This window comes from Salarias fasciatus, chromosome 14 (assembly GCF_902148845.1).
Source record: "Salarias fasciatus chromosome 14, fSalaFa1.1, whole genome shotgun sequence".
NCBI classification, from domain to species: domain Eukaryota; kingdom Metazoa; phylum Chordata; class Actinopteri; order Blenniiformes; family Blenniidae; genus Salarias; species Salarias fasciatus.
The window spans coordinates 6656210-6678600 of NC_043758.1; the positions used below are offsets into that span (position 1 = coordinate 6656210).

Genomic DNA, 22391 nt, shown 5'->3' on the forward strand with positions numbered 1-22391 from the left:
GTCTATACACCAATTTTTTTAAGAAACTTAAAGCATCTGGCGTTAAAAATGTAGAAGGAACGAAGCAAAACGAGAGAAAAAAACATCAATAAAATCAGCAGATGAGAAAGCTGAATGACCTTGAACAATTGAGCCAGGAAGAAAGATGAAAACATGCCTCTCTGACACCAACAAATTAGAAAGCTCAGGTCTATGCTCCTATCCAAACCTCATTTCTGAAGAAGTTCCAGTGAGTTTGAATGACAGTTTGAAGTTGAACGTGGTCACAACCCCACCCTCTTACACCGAAATCAATAAATATTAGCTCTGCCTGTGCTCTGAGCTTTCACTCACTGCGGCTTGATCTGTTGGTTTTCCCTCGTCTAGTCATGGATCATCCTCTTCTGCCAGCTTCAGTGTCAGTAGTTTGGATTTCTACAAGAGTTGCTATTGACCTGATGCTAGACAGTAGCGCTCACACGTCTGGTAAACAGCATCAAACTGCACAATTATGACATTGTCTCAAAATTCTCCTGACGTTGATGCCTTTATGTAACGCAGTCTGCTTCCCATGATGCATTATAACTTGCATACAAAGCTTGATTGAAGTGCTCTATCATCCTGCCACAATATACATCAGCAACCACCTTTATTTTTTTTTTTTTCCCTACCTGTAATAAGCCTGCTAAAGTCCACTTCCCCTTTAACACTAATCCACTCAGGACATGGAGGTTTTATTGGAATAGATACACTATTTCTCATGAGTGGCTTAAACAGCTGAGTTGAAATACTTTATCTGTGGTTAATATGTCACTGGATTGGCCCCTGTGAATGGGCTGAAATGAGTTGTCACTGAGCCTCACGCTGATAGCAGGAGAGCTCGGTGCAGAGTGCAGCAGCTTTGCCAGCAGGTTTACGATAAGTTTTCACCTTCGTGAACTTCGCAGGTTCTTCAATAAGTCAACACAATCAAAAATCCTCGCCATTGCTCTCAGCTTTAATTGTAATTATTGTGTGAATTGAGCAATACAAACAGTTTTTAATTGTCTCCAGTGTCACACAAGACTCAGTTTTTCCACAGTACTGGGTCCTTGTGCAGGTTTGCAACGGATTGACGCAACTGTCAAGGGTCAAATGTACGAGGTGGCACGATGGCACCTAATTTACAGAATTCATCAATTTTGGAAGATGAGCAAGTATTTCTTAAAACTCAAACAAAGTCACGTAGAATGACTCGCCTGAATTCTTGTTCTCTGACAATATCAGTCATGTTTTAAACAACAGGAGACGAAGTTTACAGCTTTTTCAGCAGGTTCGCTGCTGGGTGGATAGCCAAATTAGATGAACAAAAAAAACGACTTGGGCATGCTCATTAAATCTGCTACAAGTTAGGAAAACTAATAGAAAACCCGCTCGAACTTTATGTGCCGCCACATAACGGCGCCACCATATGCACGAACTCCGGCATTTCCCCCTATAGACCTAATTAACACTTCCAACCTCACTTCAGCCTTATCTGACTGAGGTGTGCCACTCAGAGGAGTTTTTTTAGACAACACCGCAGCCAAGCATTCTAATTATTACAGGCTTTTTCTTTTTTTTTTTTTCTTTTTTCTTCTCAAGTCTCTACCCAGGAAGAAAAAGTTACCGCTGCCCTTTTGTGTTCTTTGTTTCTTTGCTTTGATTCCAAGATCGTTGGCACTTTGAGGGCAAGCCACAATGAGGGATAATACTCCTGTGTTTGTACAAAGGCGGTCGGGGTTTCTGAGGGTGTAACTGTGTCTGTGATGTGTTTCACTGGTTGCTGCATTGCAGAGAAAGGCAACATTGATCTGATCAGAGAGAGAGCCGCAGTGAGTCAGAGAGCCTGAGGAACAGAGCAACTGACAGCTACACAGAGAGACCCCATTAAAGGCCCAGGGTTGTCAAAAATGTGACCCAACATAAAAAAATAGGCACATTGTGGGTGATAGTTTTCCCTTTGTTTGTTTGCCGTGCGCAGACTATTTTGCTCACATTCATCGGCGAATTGGATGAATCATTTTGGATGTGGGTTTGTGTGTTGAATAATATTTTTAAAGAGGCTTCTTATTATTATACAATCGCACGCAAAGACACATGAGTAATAAGCACAATCTCCCGAAATTTAACCCTCTCTTATGCAACAGCAATCACGAGGTGTCTAATAAAAAGTGCTGGGACTCGGGCATCACATTTTAATGCATCATGGAGATCAGCTGACTGGAAACTTCAGTCGCCTCAAAATATCAGATAATACTCTAAAAAAAAAATCATGAGCTTACCTTTTAAAAGCTGTCTGCTGCTTTCTGTTAGTAGTTTATCTCAGTTCTGTTGTTGCTGCTTTGCCTTGGTGCGATTCGTACTTAAAGCCGTTTCTTTTCATGTGCGGAATCTTACACAACCATGATAAACTGCCCTGTGTGAAACTGGAAAAAAAATTGCTGATTAATTCAAACTAGAGCTGTCAAAAGATGGCTTTTTAAATCACAATTAATCACATCAATTCCATAGTTAATCATGATTAATCGCGCTTTGATTTGCATTTTTTAAATTCTGCTGTTTTGCATTTCAAGGCAGTTTTCAGCTCATAACGTAAAGCATTCGTCAGTCCAGACAGTCAGGTAAAAAGTTGAATTTGAAGTAATTGTTTCATCGTGCAGCATCGTGACTTCTGCAGCCACTGATTTCTCACCAGAGCGTCTTGACTGGGAATCAAACAAAAGAATCTCCTTTTTGAGCTTGCTGGATCTTCGTCAGAATAAAGTGCCACTGACTTAATACACTGTCTCTTTAAAAATACAGTTTTCAAACTGAAAAAAGCCTGAAGCCTAATTATGTGATTAATCACAATTTAAAAAAGAAAATCTGTAGTCATTCCTACATTAATTAATCATAATTAATGCAATTAACTCTGACAGCCCTTATTCAAACCGATGGAAATAACGCGTGTGCACCACCATTTGACTTTCCACTACGTGATGTGACTTCAGCTGAACGCAATGAGTGAATCGGCCACTGGGCCGACAGACGCCATGATCTGTCACAGCAGTACAGCAATACAATAAGCCCATTGTTAAGACATCATAAAGTAGACAAAGGTAAAGCAGGGTGACTGGTACTAGTTTTTATCTCTAATCTACTGATAGAGTAATTTCACATCTCCTGATGGCTTTAGAAAGAAGCACTTAGCGGCTAACACTAATAGCTACTATATTAAATCCTTTCTTTCTTTCTTTCTTCACTGTTGTTCACTTTTGCTAGAATACAATTTAAAACTGAAATGAACAAATTGTTAGCTTCAACATGTATATTTTCGGCAATTTGTGACTATTAATTTAAATGAGTGTTCATGTAGAATAAAAGAAGAATGATTAATTATCCTCCTAAAAATTAAGAAACATTGTCAAGGTAGGCTGCTATCCCCTAAATTAAAATGGATTAGTAAACAAATATACATTTAGCAGACAATATTTTGGCCTCTATGGTGTCACCTTGGAACAGTGTGTGTGGATTCAACGCTTTAACCTGAATACCAAATGAGGAATTTTCTATCTGGGTTAGCAGTAATTATATGCTTGAGTCAAACATATTATGATTATGTCAAGCAAAGTGCTATTAGTTCAATAACGTTAAATATAAGGGCGTGTGTGTATGTGTGTGAGTGTGTGCACGTCTCTCACTGTGTGTGCGTTTAATTGTGAGTTTGTGCACGTGTGCCGGCGCTTGTCTAACGTATGATGTTACAGGGACAAAACTCTGTGGCGCTGTCACATCGCGGTGACCCAAAAAAAAAAACCATGTCCCCACGAGCTAAAACATTTATTTTGTGAGGTTACCAAAAACATTTAGGTTAATTTTAGGGCACGGCCCAAGGTCACGCTGGTGTGAGTCTGCACACTGACCTCTCACATATGAGTCACACAAGCGTGAGGCTCAGCGATGGAATCCCCGTGAGTGTGTTCCCTGCTGCGAACACGGGTTAACGGCCTTGAGCCGACACGAACGTTCCCGCAAGGTTGGGCAGAGATGGGAGAATAGAGGAGGACGACACAGGGAGATGCGTGTGAGTGTGTGCGAAGAGCGGCTGTGTGTTCTCCCCATGGCCCATCCGTGACCCTGTAGCCTGTCTGTCCTCCGTGTATTTTAATCTATCATCACTCCGTTCAGCGTCATCCCGTGTGCCCGGTCTCATTCTTCACCGCTGTCTGTCTCCCCGAATCGCCTCCGCCCGCTGTGTTTTCCAATCTCTCTCTTTTCTCTCTCCCTCGTGCTTTTTGTCTTCCTCCTACTTTCTGGCTGTCATGACATTTTTGCTTCCTCGTTCTCCCCAGTTTTTACTGTTTCTTTCTTTCCTTTTTTTTTTTCCACTGGGCTGTTTAGCTTCATTTTTGTCAGTGTTTTTCTCATCATTTCTCTCAATGTCTCTTTTCTGCCATCTCTGTGTTTCCTTCCACTTTTCTCTCTTTCCTCCTCTGATTCTCGGACGCCTCCAGCAGCAGACGACAGGCGGCCTCGTAGTGTCGAATGGAGAAACTTTAAGATCTGAAGGTCTCTCGGCCTCATAACGAGACCCAGCCAATACTGCACAGAGTAATGACTGACACTTAAAGCTTATGCACCCCCTGATCCCTCTTCTCTATATTCCCACAATCGCTTCCCTTCTGTCCCCCACATGACTGCTCCTCGCCGATCCTTCTCTGCCCCGGCCCGACTCCTGTGTCGCATTTCGCCCTTTGACCCTCCTCTGTCTGCTGGTTTGGTCCCATCAAACCACAGAAATAAGGACGACTGGTGTCGTGTTTCCATTTGGTTTGTTTTCGCACTGAAGTTAAGAGATCATCCTTGATGTTCACGCCTCCACCGTAACTCAGAAGAAAGCAGTGACATTTAATTTATGGCGCTTACAGCACAGAACGATTACTGAGACAGCAGCCATTAGTCAGTTAATGGATTAGTTGATTGATAACACTTTTCACACGTTATAATGAAATTATTTTGGTAAGTAATTTTTTTGCGAGTGAATGTTAATTAATTGTAAGTGAAGCTGTCAAACACTGCCTCCTTACAGCTGCTCGTCTGCTCTCTTCCAGATTTGTGTGCCGTTAAATCCTCAGACTTCTGACTGACTTTTAAGCTCGAGAAGTTGTTTTTTAAGGATTTGATTTTTCATTTCAGAGACAATCCAATTCTAGCGTAACCTTTGGCCTGAAGAAACAATGAGTTAAATCTGATTAACCAATGATGAGGATTGCTGAAATATTTTTCACTCAGTTTTTTTTTTTGTAACAGAAAAAAAAAAGTAAGAGAAATTCCTGGAGCGATAAAGATGAAGGATTTTCTCATCTTGTGCTTCCTTCCCAAATGTCCCTCCCGCTGCTCAGTTTAGTTTATCCTGTTTGTGACCCATATTTTCACCCTGTTTCTGTCTGTTTTTAGACCATAATCTGTGTTCCTGTGCCTTTTCTTTTTCCTTCTTCTCTTCACACCTCAACACTCTCGCCACGTTACAATCATCGCACACCACCTTGTTCTGTCTCTTCTCGCAATCCGTCTCCGTCTCCTCCATCCATCCGCATGGTACCGAAAGTGACGGAGGCGCGGGGAGAAGAGTGGAGGGTGATTGAAGAGGAGACGGCGGAGATGTGCAGTGGTTGTGATGGATGAATATGGTGGAGCGCATTAAGAAGTTTGTGCTTCATTCTTGAACTGACACAATGAGTAAATGGAGCTGAGGAATATTCCGTCTGACGCACGCAGTTAAGAAATGCTCTCCTGACAAACATACACATCACCAGTACCTGCTGGGGCATTATAAACTGCCACAACAAGCGCAGCGACGTCGCTCCACCAAGCTGCGCTGCATCTCCGCCTTCCCCTGTCTTCAAACCGCTCTTTTATACGGAATCAGTTCCACTAATCACCACGTCTCACAAGATAAAACTAACAGGATTTGAAGAATGTGCAGGTTGATAATATTTCATTAAGCACTTTTGAAATAAAAGAACATGTAGGCTGTTATGTTCAGGGTGGAATTTTAACCAGAGGGATTATTTTTTTTTTTTTATCCTGTGGTCTATATATTCTCTTTTAATTGGTTTCACTAGAGAGTGGGGGAAAAATGCATCTCTGATTTATATTGTATAAAAGCTGCTTCCCAAGCAAATCGGATATGAAATAGATGAATTAAAGCAGGGCTAAAAAATTTAAAAAAATGCAACTCTTAATTTGCTCAGCACACACATTGACTCCTCTTATGTAGTCATTTTTTTAGCAAATGTAAACGACGGAAGGAAGTTTATAAAGAACTACAACAGAAGCTGAACTTAATTCATAAATGTCAGAGGCGATTGTTACTGTTACACCCCCCTCTGTTTCTGTGTTTTTGGTTTTTTTTTTTTGGATATGCTATTGCATCTTTAAAACTTTTAAAAACACATGAAACTATTAACGACAAGCTCAATCTTGTATCTTTCCAAATATCTGCCTGCAAGCCGAGTGCGATGCTGTCATAAAGTCAGAAAAAAACACACATTTCAACCTTCACTTCCTGCGCTCCTCGTGCTACACGGCTTCATCATCTTTCTCCTCAGGGAGCAGTAAAATCACACAAATACAAATGTTTCCCCTGTCTTCTTTAGCTTTTCTTTAACTTCTAAATCAACACATACAATGTGAAAACAAATTATAGCAGCTGCCACTGAGGATTGTATGAATCTGCCCCATGGTTAGGATTAAATCTAGCTCAGGTTATTACACTATATAAAAGGTGTTAAATCTCCTGACATGTTTATTTTCCCCAAGCCAAATAAAGCCATTTCTATTCCGAATACCATCCTTATCCATGTCTCATACATCTTTGAATTTGTGTTTTCCGCCTTATCTGCTTACACTTCTGATTGGCAGCTGGTGGGGGAAAAGTTTTTCCAAAAAGTTAAAGGCAGATTCAGTTTTTTGGTCACATTCACACCCAATCCAGTTTGAATCTAATTGTGTCGAAATAAACCACCTTTTGCATGTTAAAAATACCTGTCCCTACTTGAAGAGTTTGCTCAGTCAGATCAGGTGCTTCCCTCTGCAACACCTAAACTTTTTTTTTTTTGTTTTTTTAATTCTGCTGTCAGCTCTGCTCCAGATCCCTGCTTTGCATTGCCCACTTTGTTCCAAGTATCCCTTGAAAAAGTGATTTCATACCCCGATTCCCATGTGTGTGTTACTGTGTGTTTTTGTTCCTTCTGCTCAATGCCGCGTTCTCAAACATGGATGTTCTCACTCTTTTCTTTCCTAGAGCCCTGATGATGTTCTTCTGAATGGTCAATATGGAGACTGAACGCAACTATCAGGGAGAAGCTGGTGAAGACTCTGAAGAACAAAAAAAAAAAAAAAAAAAAAAAAAGCCCTAAAGCTCATCTTCCTGTATCTCCCGTTTCCTGTACCTATACCATTTCTTTCCATGGATCTCATGGAGTTTTAAATCTGTACTGTCTGGTTTACATTCAAGTGCTTATCCTGGTTCTCATGTCTGGATTGGACCACCGTGTCAAGGCCCAGTGTTTGTTGTGCCATTCTGCTGCAGGATCAAGCTGTCAGCGTGATCATCTTAATCATTTTTACTGCAAAGATTTTTCCGGAGTCACTTAATTTATTCAAACGGCATCGTGAAGAAGCATATGGGTATGTTTTAGAGTTTTGAGAAAAAAAAAGGACAGGAAAACATGGATTAACCTGTTACCATCTGGGGCGGCGTGGACGTGGAGCGGATGGTGAGAAAGGAAACGCTAACAGGGAGGCAGCGTCGGACGGGCAGTTCTCCTCAACCTGGATGTACGATCCGATCGGCTGCCGCGGAGAGGGTTCTGGATTACCTGTTCCACCTGTTACACATTAAAGGATGGCTCTCCCTGAAGCTCAATATGACTCTTATGATCATTCACTCCAGGTGGCTCCACTCTATTAATCTACGCAGAAAAAAAAAAAAGAGGCAATTTCGGTGTACTGAACTTGTTTGAGAAGGTCCTGGCTGGGCTGAACTGGAGCTACATCTCAACTGGAACTGAACTCCTATCTATTAATCAGAATTTTATCTCTGGAAAGCACTTAGAATATATAAGGAAACTTGAACTGAACAAGTTTGACCCGGACAGAGGTGAATAAACCTTGGCCCAGCTCAGCCAAAACCGGAGCGAAACAGAGATCAGACGCAGGCTAAACTGTACGGGACTGTCCCGGCCCGCCGTCAGCCTGGTCTGTGGACCCTGGTACCCCTGTGTGTTTTTTACTTTCTGCTGGATGGGGGCCGATGAGGGCATTATGGACCCTAACCAACCTCTCTCACGTCTCACCAGGCCCACTTGAACAGGTGAGTAATCTGCTCATTAGCTCCATTAACCTAACAAAGCGAGGAGCCGATTGAGAAGCGCTCGCAGCCGAAGACCCCGACTCAGTCCGCGAAGTAACCCCCCCCCCCCCCCCCCCCCCCCACAGTCACCTCGGCCCGTCCACCAGTCCGGGGTCACGCTCAGATGCTGCTGTGTTTAATTCTGCAGCGGTCTGCAACCTAATGAGGGTAATGCTTTAACGAGCGCCCGTCTAATTGCTGTCAGGTAGACAATTAGAGAACCACACTGGCTGAACGATCTGTTTCGTTACTACCTTCCATTGACAGTATCGCAACAGGAAATGCAACCCCCCCCCCCCCCCCCCCCCACCTCTGTTATTGTCTCAGTGTCTGACTCGCTCTTTATCTGTGCACCTCTCTCTCTCTCTCTCTCTCTCTCTCTCTCTCTCTCTCTCTCTCTCTCCCTCTGTCCGTCAGATGTCTAATTTTTTTTTTCTTTCCCAGTCTGCCCGAGGCACTGATTGAATACTGGTGGAGAAAATAATATGGTAGAGGAGGATCTGGTTATGAGTGAGCAGCACAGCCTCGGGGATAGCCTTTGCCTGTACAACAGGGGGTCAGCGGTGTCTTTTCAGTCAGTTTAAACACAGATGCTGATGTCTGATGCTGTGGAACTAAACGCACACAGACCCCAGGCTACGCAGCTTTCCTCTGTGAAAACTCAATTAGTCTTTTATCAGAGGTAATCGTTAGTAAAGTCTTAGAAATTGTAGACGATGATGTTCTTATTTAGTGGACACTACAAATACGAAGAAAAGTTTTTCACTCTCAGTTTGCATGTTTCCCCTGGGCATATATGCTTGATAAAATGGATATAAGAGACTGATGGGTTAATTTGGTTTTTGGCCAATGAAGTATTGAAGACAACACACAAATCTCATACATTTAGAACTCTTTCATGTTTTGGAAAGTCTTGTAATTCCTGATAAATACTATTAGAACTGATTTTATCATCATTTATCAGCTAATTCCTTTCTTGCCAACATTATTCACTGCAGTTCAGCGTAAAGCACAGTTGTTTTTAGAGTTGTTTTATTGCACCGTTGTTGAGTAACTACCACCAATGTGCTTCACTGATTGAATTTCCCTCACGATGTATTTCCTCTTGCAAATTACCCCTGATTCACTCACACAGTCCTGAATACGGAACAGCACAAAACAAGATATTTCCAACAATTTCACATTACTTTATATGTCTTTGGTGCCTTTGTTAACAATGCTATCGTGCCCCATGATTCTTGACACAGAAATGGTTTCTAATTTAGTGGATGACGCCAAGCCTGTTTTGTTTTTCTTAACACTTAAGTCTGCGGTGTGTTTTGTTGCCATTGACTCTACTATGAGCAGGGTATCTCGAGGAGGTGCAGCAACAAATAGATCTCAAAGGCCCATTTATAACATTAATGGAGTAATTTAACACACTGATTTCTGGTGTGTTTTGACTGGAAAGTGTAATACAGACATTATTTCCTCAAGTGACTGATGATTATGAGATGTAGCAGGACAGCCCGTAATGACACCGTCTCCAGTTTTAATTAACATTTCAGAAACAAAGTGACACAAGAACTTTCATTGTTCTTTCAGATGCAGCAACAGCGATGAATCACGCGGTGTTTTGTACAGCCTGCACGAGACCAGGAAGGCCTCAGAACAGCAGTTTTCAGTCTTTATACACACATTAGTGTCGGACTGTGTGTGTTTCTGCAGCAAACACAAAAGCCAGAAAGAGGAGGAAACATATGACAAACTTTTAAACCAAAAGCAGTGTCCAGTTTATTTTCTTTTTTTGGCAATAGAATTTTAGATTCACATTTCTTTCCTCTTTAGTTCGGATGAAACAGACTACACTTCCCACTGCACATCTTTCTTTCTGTAAGATAAGATCTTCATAGTTATAGTAATGACGCCCTCAGATTGCACAGCAGGAGCACAGTGTTGCTCAGTATTGCCTTAATTATTCCATTGTTGCATAATACAACATTATGGATGACAACAGATGTATTCTGGGCTCCCTTATGACTTAACTCTGCATGTCAGATTGATTTATGACTTTGTTTTTCTCATGTGACAGGCATCAGTGCAATCCACAACAAATCCAGCAGCTTGGATTTATCAGAGCAAAACATACCAGTCCAAGAATTCACCGTTTGGATGGATGGATTCTGCCTACAACAGTGGTCTGAAATTTTAGCGAACAAAACAGACGGTTTTGCCCACTTTGAAAAGACATTAACAGTACAGACCGATGTAGTATATATATGAATTAGCATGTACAACTCCCACATTGCATCGCACATTGTCTTAGAAATCACTGAGATGACATATTTATGATTTCTAATATGCAGAAATATCAAATTCATGCCCAATTGCAAACACCTGCAAACAGCTGAGCGTGTCAATTAGCACTTTCAAATTTACTGTTTTTTATTTAATTTCTGTCCACAGAACTTAATGAGCCGTCTACATTTAATAAAACATTCAGTCATTCCTCCAGGACTTGTCTTTATTTGGATCCATCAGTGATCAGAAAGCAGCAGTTTATCCACTGCAGTAAAGAGCGAAAAGTAACAGACTGGACGGGCAACTTCCTGCTGGAGAAAAGCACCGTCACCCCACGCACTGGCACCCGCTTCTGGTTTGAACAGACGTGGAAAGTCAGAACACAACAAAGCTTCAGCTGACTGAAAGGCAGCTTCACACGCACATCTTGGTGTGCAAGAAATTGATATAATAAAGTACAAAAAACTTGAAATTAAAAGTAGAAAAAGTCTCTCCATGGGGGCTAAAGAGCCACAGGCTGCAGAGTCTGAGTAGAAAACACATGTAGTGACATGGGAAGCAACATTCACCCCAAGATCTCAAACTAAACTGCTGAGCTTAAACTCAGTCCTGCAGTGGAAGCTGGTGGTCACCCAGGCTTGTTAAGAAGAGGTTATTATCTTGATTGAATTATATCCGTCCTGTCTAATTGCAAACGGGGGAGTGCGCTGTGAGGAAGCTTTGCCCACACTAATTAGCATTCGTGTTACTCTGTAACACTTTGTGCACAATGGGGAAACTCATTTAAAGCAACAGTTCAACCACAAGGTACGAATTGAGGGACGTATTTTGTGGTCTCTGACAAGATTGGGCATGTTTACTTCTCGTAACAATAAATCCTAAACTAATGTAGAAAATAAATATAGCACTATTCTATGACTATGAAGGTGTACTTTTCTTAAAAGGCCATGAAAACAGACACAGACATCACAAAAATACTAAGCTTTTCAGAAGATAAAAACATGCATTGTCACTTAAACATGGCTCAAAAGAAGGGTGAAAAAAAATCTTTCTGCTAATATTTTTGAACGGTTACACTTCAGTCTTTGTAGAGGCATTAAATACAGAACGAATAGTTCAGTAGAGGCTTCAGAACTGATCTAAACTTGGTTGAGATTCTCTGTGAAGCACTGTGACCATAACTTGAGTTTGTTCCACCTGATCAAACAGCATCCATCCGTATCCATTTACCAGAACAACTCTTTCTCAAGCCACCAGTTTTCTTGAAAGAGGCTAAAATGCTTTGTGGGAAACACACGGACTGCAGCTGCTGTTGTGGTCTTCCGGTACGGTAGACACGTGGCCATGTGAGTCTCTGCTGTCTTGGCCGATGGGCCGTGCTGCGACTTCAATCTGGGCTGCATGTCACATCTGGTCGCTGATGTGTCTGTGATGAAGCCGGATGTGGTCATGCATACGTTACTGCATTTGTATAAAAGTACCAAAGACCCTCTCAAACACACTCACGTGTCACTCTCTGCAGAGTTCTCTGACACGCGCGCCGCTGTTTGTTGCTTTCAGGCGGTTCATAACAGTTTCAAGATGTCTGCTTTCAACTATGAGCTTTAAAGAAAATGTAGCTTCAAATGGAAAAGTTGTATGGATTTCATACATTGGTGCTTCCATCCAGTGGTATGCCACCTCGACGCGAACAGGGGCATTTGTGTGTGTATTCCTTGATTGTGTTGGGAATGTGTGGCTGGTGATGGGGGGTGGGTGGGGGGGGGGGGGTTTGTACAAGGACACTGCTCAAACAATGGCTGGTATGGAAGAGAATAAAAAAAAAATGAGTTAGAGAGAGAGAGAGGTGAAAGGATATAAAGCATGGAGGAAGGTTCAATGGCAAGGACACTGGGAGAACACAGACAGGGATGGACTGAACAGGGGCGGGTGGTTTTGGATGGACTTGTTAAAATAGACTGTACCGCAGCAAAGAGAAACAGGAAGGAGCAAAGCGTTCGGTGGGATAATTCAGAATCTGCATACATGTGCTTTTACAGCAGTTTAACATGGTCGATTCATAAATGTTGATCTTATCGCCTCGACGTGGTTTCTTGGAACCAGCGGAGGGAAGGAAATGGAACTGAGCGGCTGTACATGATGAGTAGCTTATTAAAGAAGAGGAGTGAGAGAATAGGATGATGACAGGATGAGGAGAATTAACGGAGGAATAAAGGGGAAACCAGAGGAGCAGTGAGTGGGATGCGTTGAGGATTACTCAGTGCGTTCCGAGCTTCAGCTGCATTGTCCAATGAGGTGTTCCTGTGCTCTTCAGAAAGCAAACACCGTAGTATGAATAATAGATGACACAATACACACGCACACAATGCCTGTTTATTTTTGAGGTTGTTTATTGTGTGACTCCTCTTCCTTTTTTCCAAAGGCTGAAAAACCTTTGTTGACAGCACGACGGATGATTTGCTCTGTTAAGCAAACGTGTCAACACGTGGACATTTATTCATCCGGGCAACGGGATCTTTGTGAAAACATCCCAAAACCTACCACACATCTGTGGGTCTTTGTAAATTTGCGTGATGATGGCCTCACAAAGGACACTCAAATAGTCACTGAATGTTATTATTTTGCCATGTTTGAATACTCGGCAAGAAAAGATACAGTCAACAGTGAATACAAAGAATTATGAAACTCTTATTTAGAGATCTACTGTGATTGATGCCAACAGAAATAGTTTTTAGTTATGTTGGTTCTTTTATCTCAAGCATAATAACTAAACCGTGTCTACAATCAAATTTAATATGTTGATAGTTGTGTTATTTTTTTGGTAACACTACAACTTTTATAAAGTCTGAATTTCACTTTTTTTTTTCCTACCTGACATTCTCTCCTAAACCAACACGTTTTTCTCTAAATCCTACACTTTATTTCCAATTAAATAAAATCACATATCATGACAAGAACGAAATGGAAAATGATGTGTTGAAAATAATCGTAACTCACTGCTACAAATAGCAGACATGCTGTAGTTATGGTTCATGGAATCTGCTTTTCCAGTAAAAATGTGACCTTTAACTTTAAGTGTAGTAGAAAGTGAGATTGCTCGTGATATAAGCTCCTGCAGGTGTGCACAGGTGTGTAAGTACGTGAGTGTATGTTGCATGAACCTCTTCATTGATGATTAAGTTAATTTCTCTCACTTTCCACTGAATGAACATCATTTAGAGCTGAGGCCAAGCTTGGCTCAGCTTCCTGCGAGCACATGCTGAACGCTGCGACGTGACAGTGTGATGCAGTGTGGGTTTGCTGATCACTGACACAACAGGCAAGAAATGATGAGTGTGTGACCAGAGCAAAGCCGACACTATTTGTTAGGAGTCCACTAATAAGCACAACCACATCTGGACAGCTGAAAAGCCTCTACTCTTACCATCTCACTGGTTGCTCTGCTAGAAATCAACTCATTTTAATTGTGGTGAAATTGTGTGAAACACAACCGAACATGTTCTTCATTATTACGAGACCCTGATGCTCGATTGAGACCCATCCAAGATGGTGGCAAAACATATGAGCCTACACGTGTAAACATGAACATCCAGTAATCCCATTGGCTAATTTGCCCCTCGCAAACTCTCCATTTTATTTTAAATCTGTGTTGCTGAACAGGAGAGGGGAATCGGCTTACAAAAAGCTGAATAATTTATCCTGATTAAATCCTCGCCATGCAAACTACCCAAAATGGATGGATTGTCCTCTAATCATCCAGGGCTCTCTTTTTTTTTCATCATTTTTTGCCAAGACAAGTAATTAGGACCACCACAGGGTGACTGCTGTCAGCTGTGCTGAATATTCATCCGAATGCTTCCCGCGAAGCACCCTTACCGAGGTATTTACAGGACACCCCAGACAATACCTGCGCTTGTGTTATCCTCGCTAACGGGGGGAGAGAATCCAACTCTGCTTTGGTGAAGTGTGTACACACAACAGCCCAGAGGGGAAAATACACACAATCATGTCTCAAGAGCAATGTTTGATGGGAATAAAAACAGTTCCAGTTATCCGTATGAAGGAAACCAACAGAATTCAATTCAATCCGGATGAATATCAAAATATATTCATGTTTGAAACAGTGCGGATGTGCTGCATGAAGGTTTTTCGGAATATGAATTTCCATCAGTGACTAGTAAGCTGAACGTCCAGATGAAGATACTTCAATTTCAACTGTCTGTCCATTTCTCTCAGCAACACTTCTGCATAACAGCATCAGTATTCTCTAAATAAATGCAAATTTCTGGGAACAATAAATTCGTCAATGAACAAACCCTCATCACTAAACTCAAATATTTCACAGGAGAGTTTGTTGAGGCTTCTGTCAAAGCAAGTGGATTAACTATGCATCTGAATGTCGGTCAACTTAAAACACGTCAGTGCATAAAAAGGATTTCCACCCCTGAGAAGAGAATTTATTAACTCTCCTGTAAGATCTGGAGCAGAAAATTCTCCTCGGCATCCTTCGTCGCTGGACTGTCTGCCGTCTGCAGCGATTGTCAGCATCATGCTTGACCTTTGGTGTTATGTGCCAGGCACAACAATAAAGCAGATTTCCCAGAGCCTCGCCGGGCTCGTTTCAACACAAAAGAAGCATGTGTTTTTGATGTTATTGAGAGATCATACTTGAGGGATTTGTGAAAATCATCACCGAGGCCTGCAGGAGTGAGTTTTACTTTGAATCTTTGAGTTATTCGCTTGATGTTTTTATGAGTCATCCAAATGAAAAAGTTGGCATTTCAGCCTGTTGTCCACCTGGGAACAGGATCTGGAAATCTGTGAATACTAAACAACCAGAAAAAAATGTAGCTTGTGCAGGGCTCAAATATTTCTCTTTTTCAGGGGAGAGCTGAATGTTCAAAGCCACTCTTTTGTATGCAAACATTTGAGAACCAATGGGATTTGTTCTGCAAAGATTTCGCTCTCAGTATCCCAGTTTGTGAAGGTCAAAAGCATATTCTGCCGCTTAAAAGCACTGCTGTCGATTTGAGTTTTCAATAGAGAGCTACAAAAAAATGAAAAGATGCAAAGTAAAAATGAAAGAAGAAAAAAGATTTTGATTTCCACTCATTTCTGTCGTTAATAAATCTCTTTACTCTGCAGTGCAGGGCTACATGTATAATGTACTGAACGCTGCAGCATTTCGCCATCATTTGTTTATCACTTGTTGACTTTTTAAGACCTGAATCAACATTCACATATAATCATTTTAAGGCGGCTGGAAACCCACTTTCCACAGCTGAATTGGATTGCACATGTGTGTATTTCTACACACTGTAATCCATTTAAATTCAGATGGATCTGAAACACACAAAAAAAAAAATAAAATGAGTGAACGAAAAATAATGGAAGCGTGATTAGATCGCATTTTCCCCTTCAGGGAAAATTGCCTTGTCGAGGTCTAGATGGGTTAAATGACAAAATCAGGCAACATATATAGGTTCTAAATGGATTTCTTGACATGGTTATTTTCTGTTGTTTGTCATTGAAGCACATCTGCTACATATATGCTGGGTGGAACTGATGCGAAGGTTTATCTACATATGTATCCTCTTTTCTGGTATTTTTTATATTTCAACAGGCGGTATCGACGTATACTTGCCCTTGTCGTTATGAAAGCTACTTTCTCAGCAGACTGGTCAGAACATTAAATAAAAGTAACATAATCTTATGACAGTAAAGCTGTCACCTCTTGCACATTGAGTGTAAAACTCACACGATTAACTCTAAACTCGAGCCTCGCACCATTTACATTTTCGTTGGATGCCAGGCTCCCTGTATTTTCTAATTCATCAATGTTTTTTCAGCATTGACGAGTTTTAGGGTTTCCGTAGGGGAAAGGTTACAGGAGAGAGGAAACGAGACATACAGCTTCCACAGATCAACCATAATATGACAACTACTCACAGGTGAACAGAAGAGATTTTAATCCTGAAATTTTATGTTATAAGCATAAAAATGTGAAAATATAACGCTTTGAAAATGACTGAGAGTGCATTTTGTTGGCTCGACTGCTGGGTCAGCAGAGCATCTCCCAAACTGCAGCCTGGTGTTTCCATTTAGTGGTCTGAGGAGGGAGAGGAGCTGACCCAGCCGCAGGGTCAAGCCTGCTCAGAACCCTTCGATGCGTGTGGAGATTGAAGGTTGGCTGCAGTCCAGTCCGGCAGGCGAGTTCAGACGAGGGGCTCGCACAGCAGCGGGCCGGTGGTCGTAATGTCACGGCTGATCTTTGAATACGGAAGCAGTATTTCCCAGCCCTGTGATCACGCTATGCATCTTCCATGTGCTCTCTGTGTCATTTACAAGGCAGTCGTGACGTGATGACGTGGAGCCGATGTGTTAATTAAACACTTATTAAAAATACTGATGTCAGTTTGTGTAAAAATTACCTTACAGGTGATACTTTTCTGTTAATCTCCCTGAAGAAAACCACAATCTTGAGCCCTGTAAAGAGCAGGCGACCATGTGCTTTTTTTTTAGAAACTAAGGAAATATAGAGGGAAAAGTTTGAAGAAGCTGATTATTGGTGTGATTTTTGTTTGTTTGATTTATCCTCTGTTTTAGCAGAGCATCTTCACCTTCAGTGTGTTTGTATTGAGGAGGGAGTGCAGCGATGGAGAGGCTTCAGAGAGATTGCAGTCTTGCAGGTTTTATAAATTTAAGTGCTCTGCCGTGCCCTATTGTTTTACTGGCGGCTTTAAAGCGTTGGGCAAATAATGACGGTGAAGTAATAATGATGGTGGAGTAATAAAGTGAGTATTGAGGGACAAGCTTCGCATTAAAATGTCAGCATGAACAAAAGCCCCGCAGTTACTTTTATTTATTCTCGCTCGTTATTTATGCTCTGTGTATGTCAAAAGTTTGACAGCTGAGCATTTATTTCTCATCAAATTATAGCCATCTTTGGGTTTATCCAGGCTTTTAAAGGTCATTTATTTGTCATACGAACCAGGATTTGTTTAATTATGCATCACCCAGCTTGAATGAAACCCTCAACACGTTTTCCACATGTAGCAGAGGCCTGCACGTGACACTAAATATCGTTTCATTACATCCATATATCATCAGAAATACACTCTGTGATGTTGTCATTTGCTCAACATTGGCTTTGTCGGAGCAATAATATATATTCATCTCAATAAGATGAGACATATGTTGATATCAAATGTAAGGATCACTTATAAATATTCAAGATTCATTTGCATGTTTTCCCTGTGCGTACCTGAACACCTCCTTCTTCCCGCAGTACAAACAGATCCTTGTTAAGTTAAGTGGTCTCTGTGTTCACGCTGCTCAGACTGGTGACCTTTCACACAGTGTCGGCTGGGAAGGGCGCCCGTCAAGAGAACTGCATGAGGATAGATGGACGTTGAAGTATGATGAAAATTCATGTAACAGGACAATATGAGTTGCATCAACACGCAGGCTGTCTTTAGAGAAAGCTTTCATGTGTCTTTGGCAGCATAATTCATTAATATGTTGGAGCAGATTAAGCAGGGCGGGCCTCGATGTTATCGCTTGATCCAACGCTGAGTTCAATTTGTCGGATCAGTCAGATCAGTAACCTCGGATCTTATCACATTTACAATGAGTGCTGAGAACATGCTGCCAACTCTGTTTCCGGCTATATGAAACCTTATGTCATCTAAAGTTCAAGGAATATATTTCCTATCCATGGTAACAACACGGCATTTTGAATAAAAAGACATGTTCATCAGGAAAAACACCATTAGGAGCTGGTTTGAGGTGTGAAACTGTGAAATAGGGGTTTGCTTATCAAGTTAAATTGCGGTTTATTTGTTTTGCGCCACGTTAATGAATTTCCCCACCGTTCCTGGCTGTCTTTGGTTGTTCAACCTTGAAGTTGCATTAAAAGTTGCGGCCGATAACTGAGATAGTCTCCGCTTGGAAAGGTTTACAACATTCACACGGCAGTAACAAACAAGCAACATGGCCGCCTCCAGAGCAGAGCACAGAAATAAGACAGACAAGGTCTTCATCACATACATCAACCAAGCAGAGTTCAGGGTCGATAATTCAGTCTTTAATTAGTTTTCTGCCGCTAACATCTAGAAATGATTATAACCGTTGTTGAAAAGCTTTGTGGTTACAGATGGGAAGTGTGTTTTGCTGAAGTGGTGGGAGGAAGAATCATAACTTCTGCCTCGGAGAACGAGAAGAAACAAGATGGAAAACATTCAGGGTGCAGAATCAGAACGGAAAAGTAAAGAAAAGGATAATGGCTTTATTGATTGATTTATCTTCTTCATGTTTTATGTTGTTCTATCACCAAAGTGCCACTGAAGGCAGTTTTGACCTTGTACGAGTAATCACACGCTATTTCATCAGGAGGGAAAGCTGCTACAGTGATTGACTGGCTCTGACGCTGTTTTTGAAATTATTCACTTTTTCTCTATTCTGGTATTCTTCAGTAAACTTGCCACCATTCTATTGTTTATATTTCCAATTCCAAAGTGATTATGACAGTCTGTGAAAAAATGAAATAAAATCCATCCCCGTTCCATATCCTTCTATATCACCGTTCAGTTTAGGCCGTCTTCAAGTTCACACAGAAAGTTTCTGGAGTGTTTTGTGTGTCTGTTTACATGAAAATGGTTCTCACAGTCATTGAAAAAAATGACTTTCAACACGACTCCCAATAGGCAAAACTTTTCGAAAACATTCCAACTCCCATGTCGACAGGAGAAAATGCGAGTTTTTTTAAAACGCTCCAGTTCCGCCTATTTTGGAAACAGTGAAAACCCAAGTTTTCCAAAATGCATTATATCCTCCTTGGACTTGGTAGTTTAGGGTTGAGAGTTTATAGTTGAGAACAACAGTCCAGCTTCATCATCTGTCCTTCCTGTGTAGATTTATTAAAAAAACAAACAGTATTTCTGCCGTTTCTATGAAATCGTACACTATTTTCCAGACGCTGCTGTGTTAACGTAGAGACTTTCTGTATTTGTGATAATCTTAATCTTAATAAAGATGTTCTGCATAGAGAACTTTACTTCAAAAGGGAAATTCCACTTGGCAAATTCTTATATATAGCCCTACATCTGTCTTATCCATCACTGTATCCTCTATTGTTTTACGCCACAGGTGTTTTTTTTTCCAAATTTGTACCATTCATGCTGAATTCGACTTGTTTTCCCAAATCAATTTTTTTTTTTCATTTGCTTTCATCCGTCGGTGGGCTGGAGGCACGGGTTTCATCCCTTTTACCAATAACACATAACAATAGTTTGCTGTTTCTGCCAACTTCTAAATGAGCTACTTGAAAGTAGCTCCAGGTTTCCCCCCAAGAGGGCCACTTACAGCGTGACAGCTAATCATTTCAGTGTTCTCACATTACGCTACTAATGAGCCAGGCAGGAGGAGATTTGTTCAACTTTAACAAGAAGAATGCTGCTTCGACCACTTGCCTTCCATTGCATTTCCACCATAAATCTATAGGCGCAGAGTCGAAGGCGTTTAATAATTTCTTTTAACGGAAGCGCTGGCAGCCAACTTCACGTGCTCTTTACACATTCAAGGTTTTTTCAACACATTGATTTTGAGAAATCCATTTTTCTTAAGTATTAACGGCTTTATTCATAAATAGAGTAAAGAAATGACACAAATCAATCGAAGGTTAACCGGATGTGAATAAAGAAAAATCACGATTTTTTTTTTTCTTTTAAAGCATCAACAGTACATCAATGACAAGCTTTGAGTTTGTGACTTAGCTAAAAGGTTGTACGTTATATAATCGATATTTGGAACAAGGTCAGTGTAAGTGAATGAAATGGTTTGATATCAGAGCTGCACAGGAAGCAGCCGTCCTCCTGCGACTTAATGTGGATGAAGAGCTCCTCATAATCTTAAATGTGATCGGCCGCCCAGGGGAAAGACATGGTAAAGCAATGTTTAGCTCTGTTGCCTCTGAGCAGGAGGACTGGCATACAAATCCAAGACGGACTGTTTCTGTCTCGACTCGGCTCCTTATTTCTGGATCTATCTGCACAGGATTTATCTGGGAAATTCAGCTTTTTTTCCCCATGATCCAAACACATTTCAGTTAATTTGTGACTTACAAAAAGTCATTGGTCTGGTGATGTGTGCGGCCTCCGTATTACCGTTAGGATTGGCCAGGGCCGGCAGAACATGGACTGATAGAATCAGCTGCTGATTTGATCCAAATAGATAATAAGTTAATAAGATAATAAGTTAAACAAAAACCTGGAATTTTACACATTTCAAGGTCATCCCACACGGAACCAGACTGAGACGACATCCCGACGTCAGTTTAACCGCAGAGCAGATCTTCTCCTGAACACGTTTTAAACATTTTTTTTGCCAAATGGTTCTTTAATTTTTGTTGGGAGGAAGACTTCATGATGTGCCTGTAAGAAGAGAGTTATTAACCACAGAAATATTACCTCAGCCTTTACTCTACTAAATAGATAAAGTGTCCTGCCTTCTGGAGACATGTTTCTGTTCCCTGCAATATGTCGATGTTGTACCGCTCACACACACATACACACACACACACACTCACACACACAAGCATACAGACACAATTATAATTCAGGTAAACATCAGATTTTGTTTCGCTGCAGGCTGGAAATATGGCAGTCACAGGTGTTGATAATCTATGCTTTACGATTAGAAACTGTCAGATTCCTCATGTTTCTGCACGAGGAAATGAACTTGATGTTTTCCCTCTCTTGTGAGGAACTGAAATTCCACCATGAATAATGCTTTGAACCTAGTTTTTCATTTGCCACAGTTGTTAACGGGCCATTAAGTTTTGATTTGTTGCCTTTGAGACAAAGAGCAAATGCAGGCAAAGACTCCTGACGTACGGTACGCAAACTAACTCTTCTCCTTCTCTTTGTTTTTCAGACCCACCGATAAGGAAGAAAGCCACGCGTTTGACGTTGAGAGAGACAAATGAACCATTATGAGGAAAAACGTTGAAGTAGCAGGGTACCAAATCACATCAGTCATTATCGATATCACCCACCATTTCTCATCCGACACGTCACTGTTTCTTTCAACACTGAATACATTTCAATACTCTTAAAAGCACCGAGGTCTGCGCTGTAGAGCCGGACGAGAAGAAAAATGCTGTTTGAGCGTACATCACCGCGCAAGCCGCATTGTTCGCCTCTCAGCTCTCACACATCCTCGCCACTTTTTTTTTTTCTTTCTTTCTCCATCATCGTGGCCCCAGAGTGCATTTGTGTGCCAGCATGGTAATTGATAACAGGTCTCATCTCACACAATGCTCCGTTTCTTGACAGTTGCAGCTCCATGTGTCTGTGACAGATGTGTCTTTGTGTTCGTCATCAGACTATTCTGGGTGCTCTATACTCGCGTCTCCGTCATCAAAAAGAATATTTGGCACACGTGTTGTCTCGGACATAAAAACGCTGTGTGTGTGTGTGTGTGTGTGTGTGTGTGTGTGTGAGCAGGTAGTTGCACCAACTGCCATCATCGCCACCGTCATCCTCGTCATCATGAATGTTTCAGCTCCCTGCAGATTTCAAAGATGGTAGAGCAAGAAATGGACAGAGAACCTCAAACCAACCCCCAGAAGAAACACACCAAAAAAAAACAGAACGAAAAAAGAAAAACTGAAACAAGCAAATACTTCGTCTTCACTCTCCCCCTCCTGTGTTTCTCT

General features: G+C 41.3%; 1 protein-coding gene and 1 long non-coding RNA gene across 2 annotated transcripts in view; both read left to right on the top strand.

The window, feature by feature from the left end:
- The window catches only part of LOC115400178 (leucine-rich repeat and fibronectin type III domain-containing protein 1-like protein), a 166225-nt gene extending 158607 nt beyond the window's left edge, over window positions 1-7618 (top strand). Inside the window, exon 10 of the mRNA XM_030107886.1 lies at window positions 7286-7618. Coding sequence (XP_029963746.1) covers window positions 7286-7293 — 8 coding nt within the window. The 3' untranslated portion in view covers window positions 7294-7618. The remainder of the gene's footprint in view (window positions 1-7285) is intronic.
- A 625-nt stretch (window positions 7619-8243) lies between these two features.
- Window positions 8244-21669, top strand: LOC115400179 (uncharacterized). Its single transcript, XR_003932773.1, has 2 exons — window positions 8244-8356; window positions 21608-21669. It is a non-coding gene; the product is annotated as an uncharacterized LOC115400179 (long non-coding RNA).
- The last annotated feature ends 722 nt before the right edge of the window (window positions 21670-22391 follow it).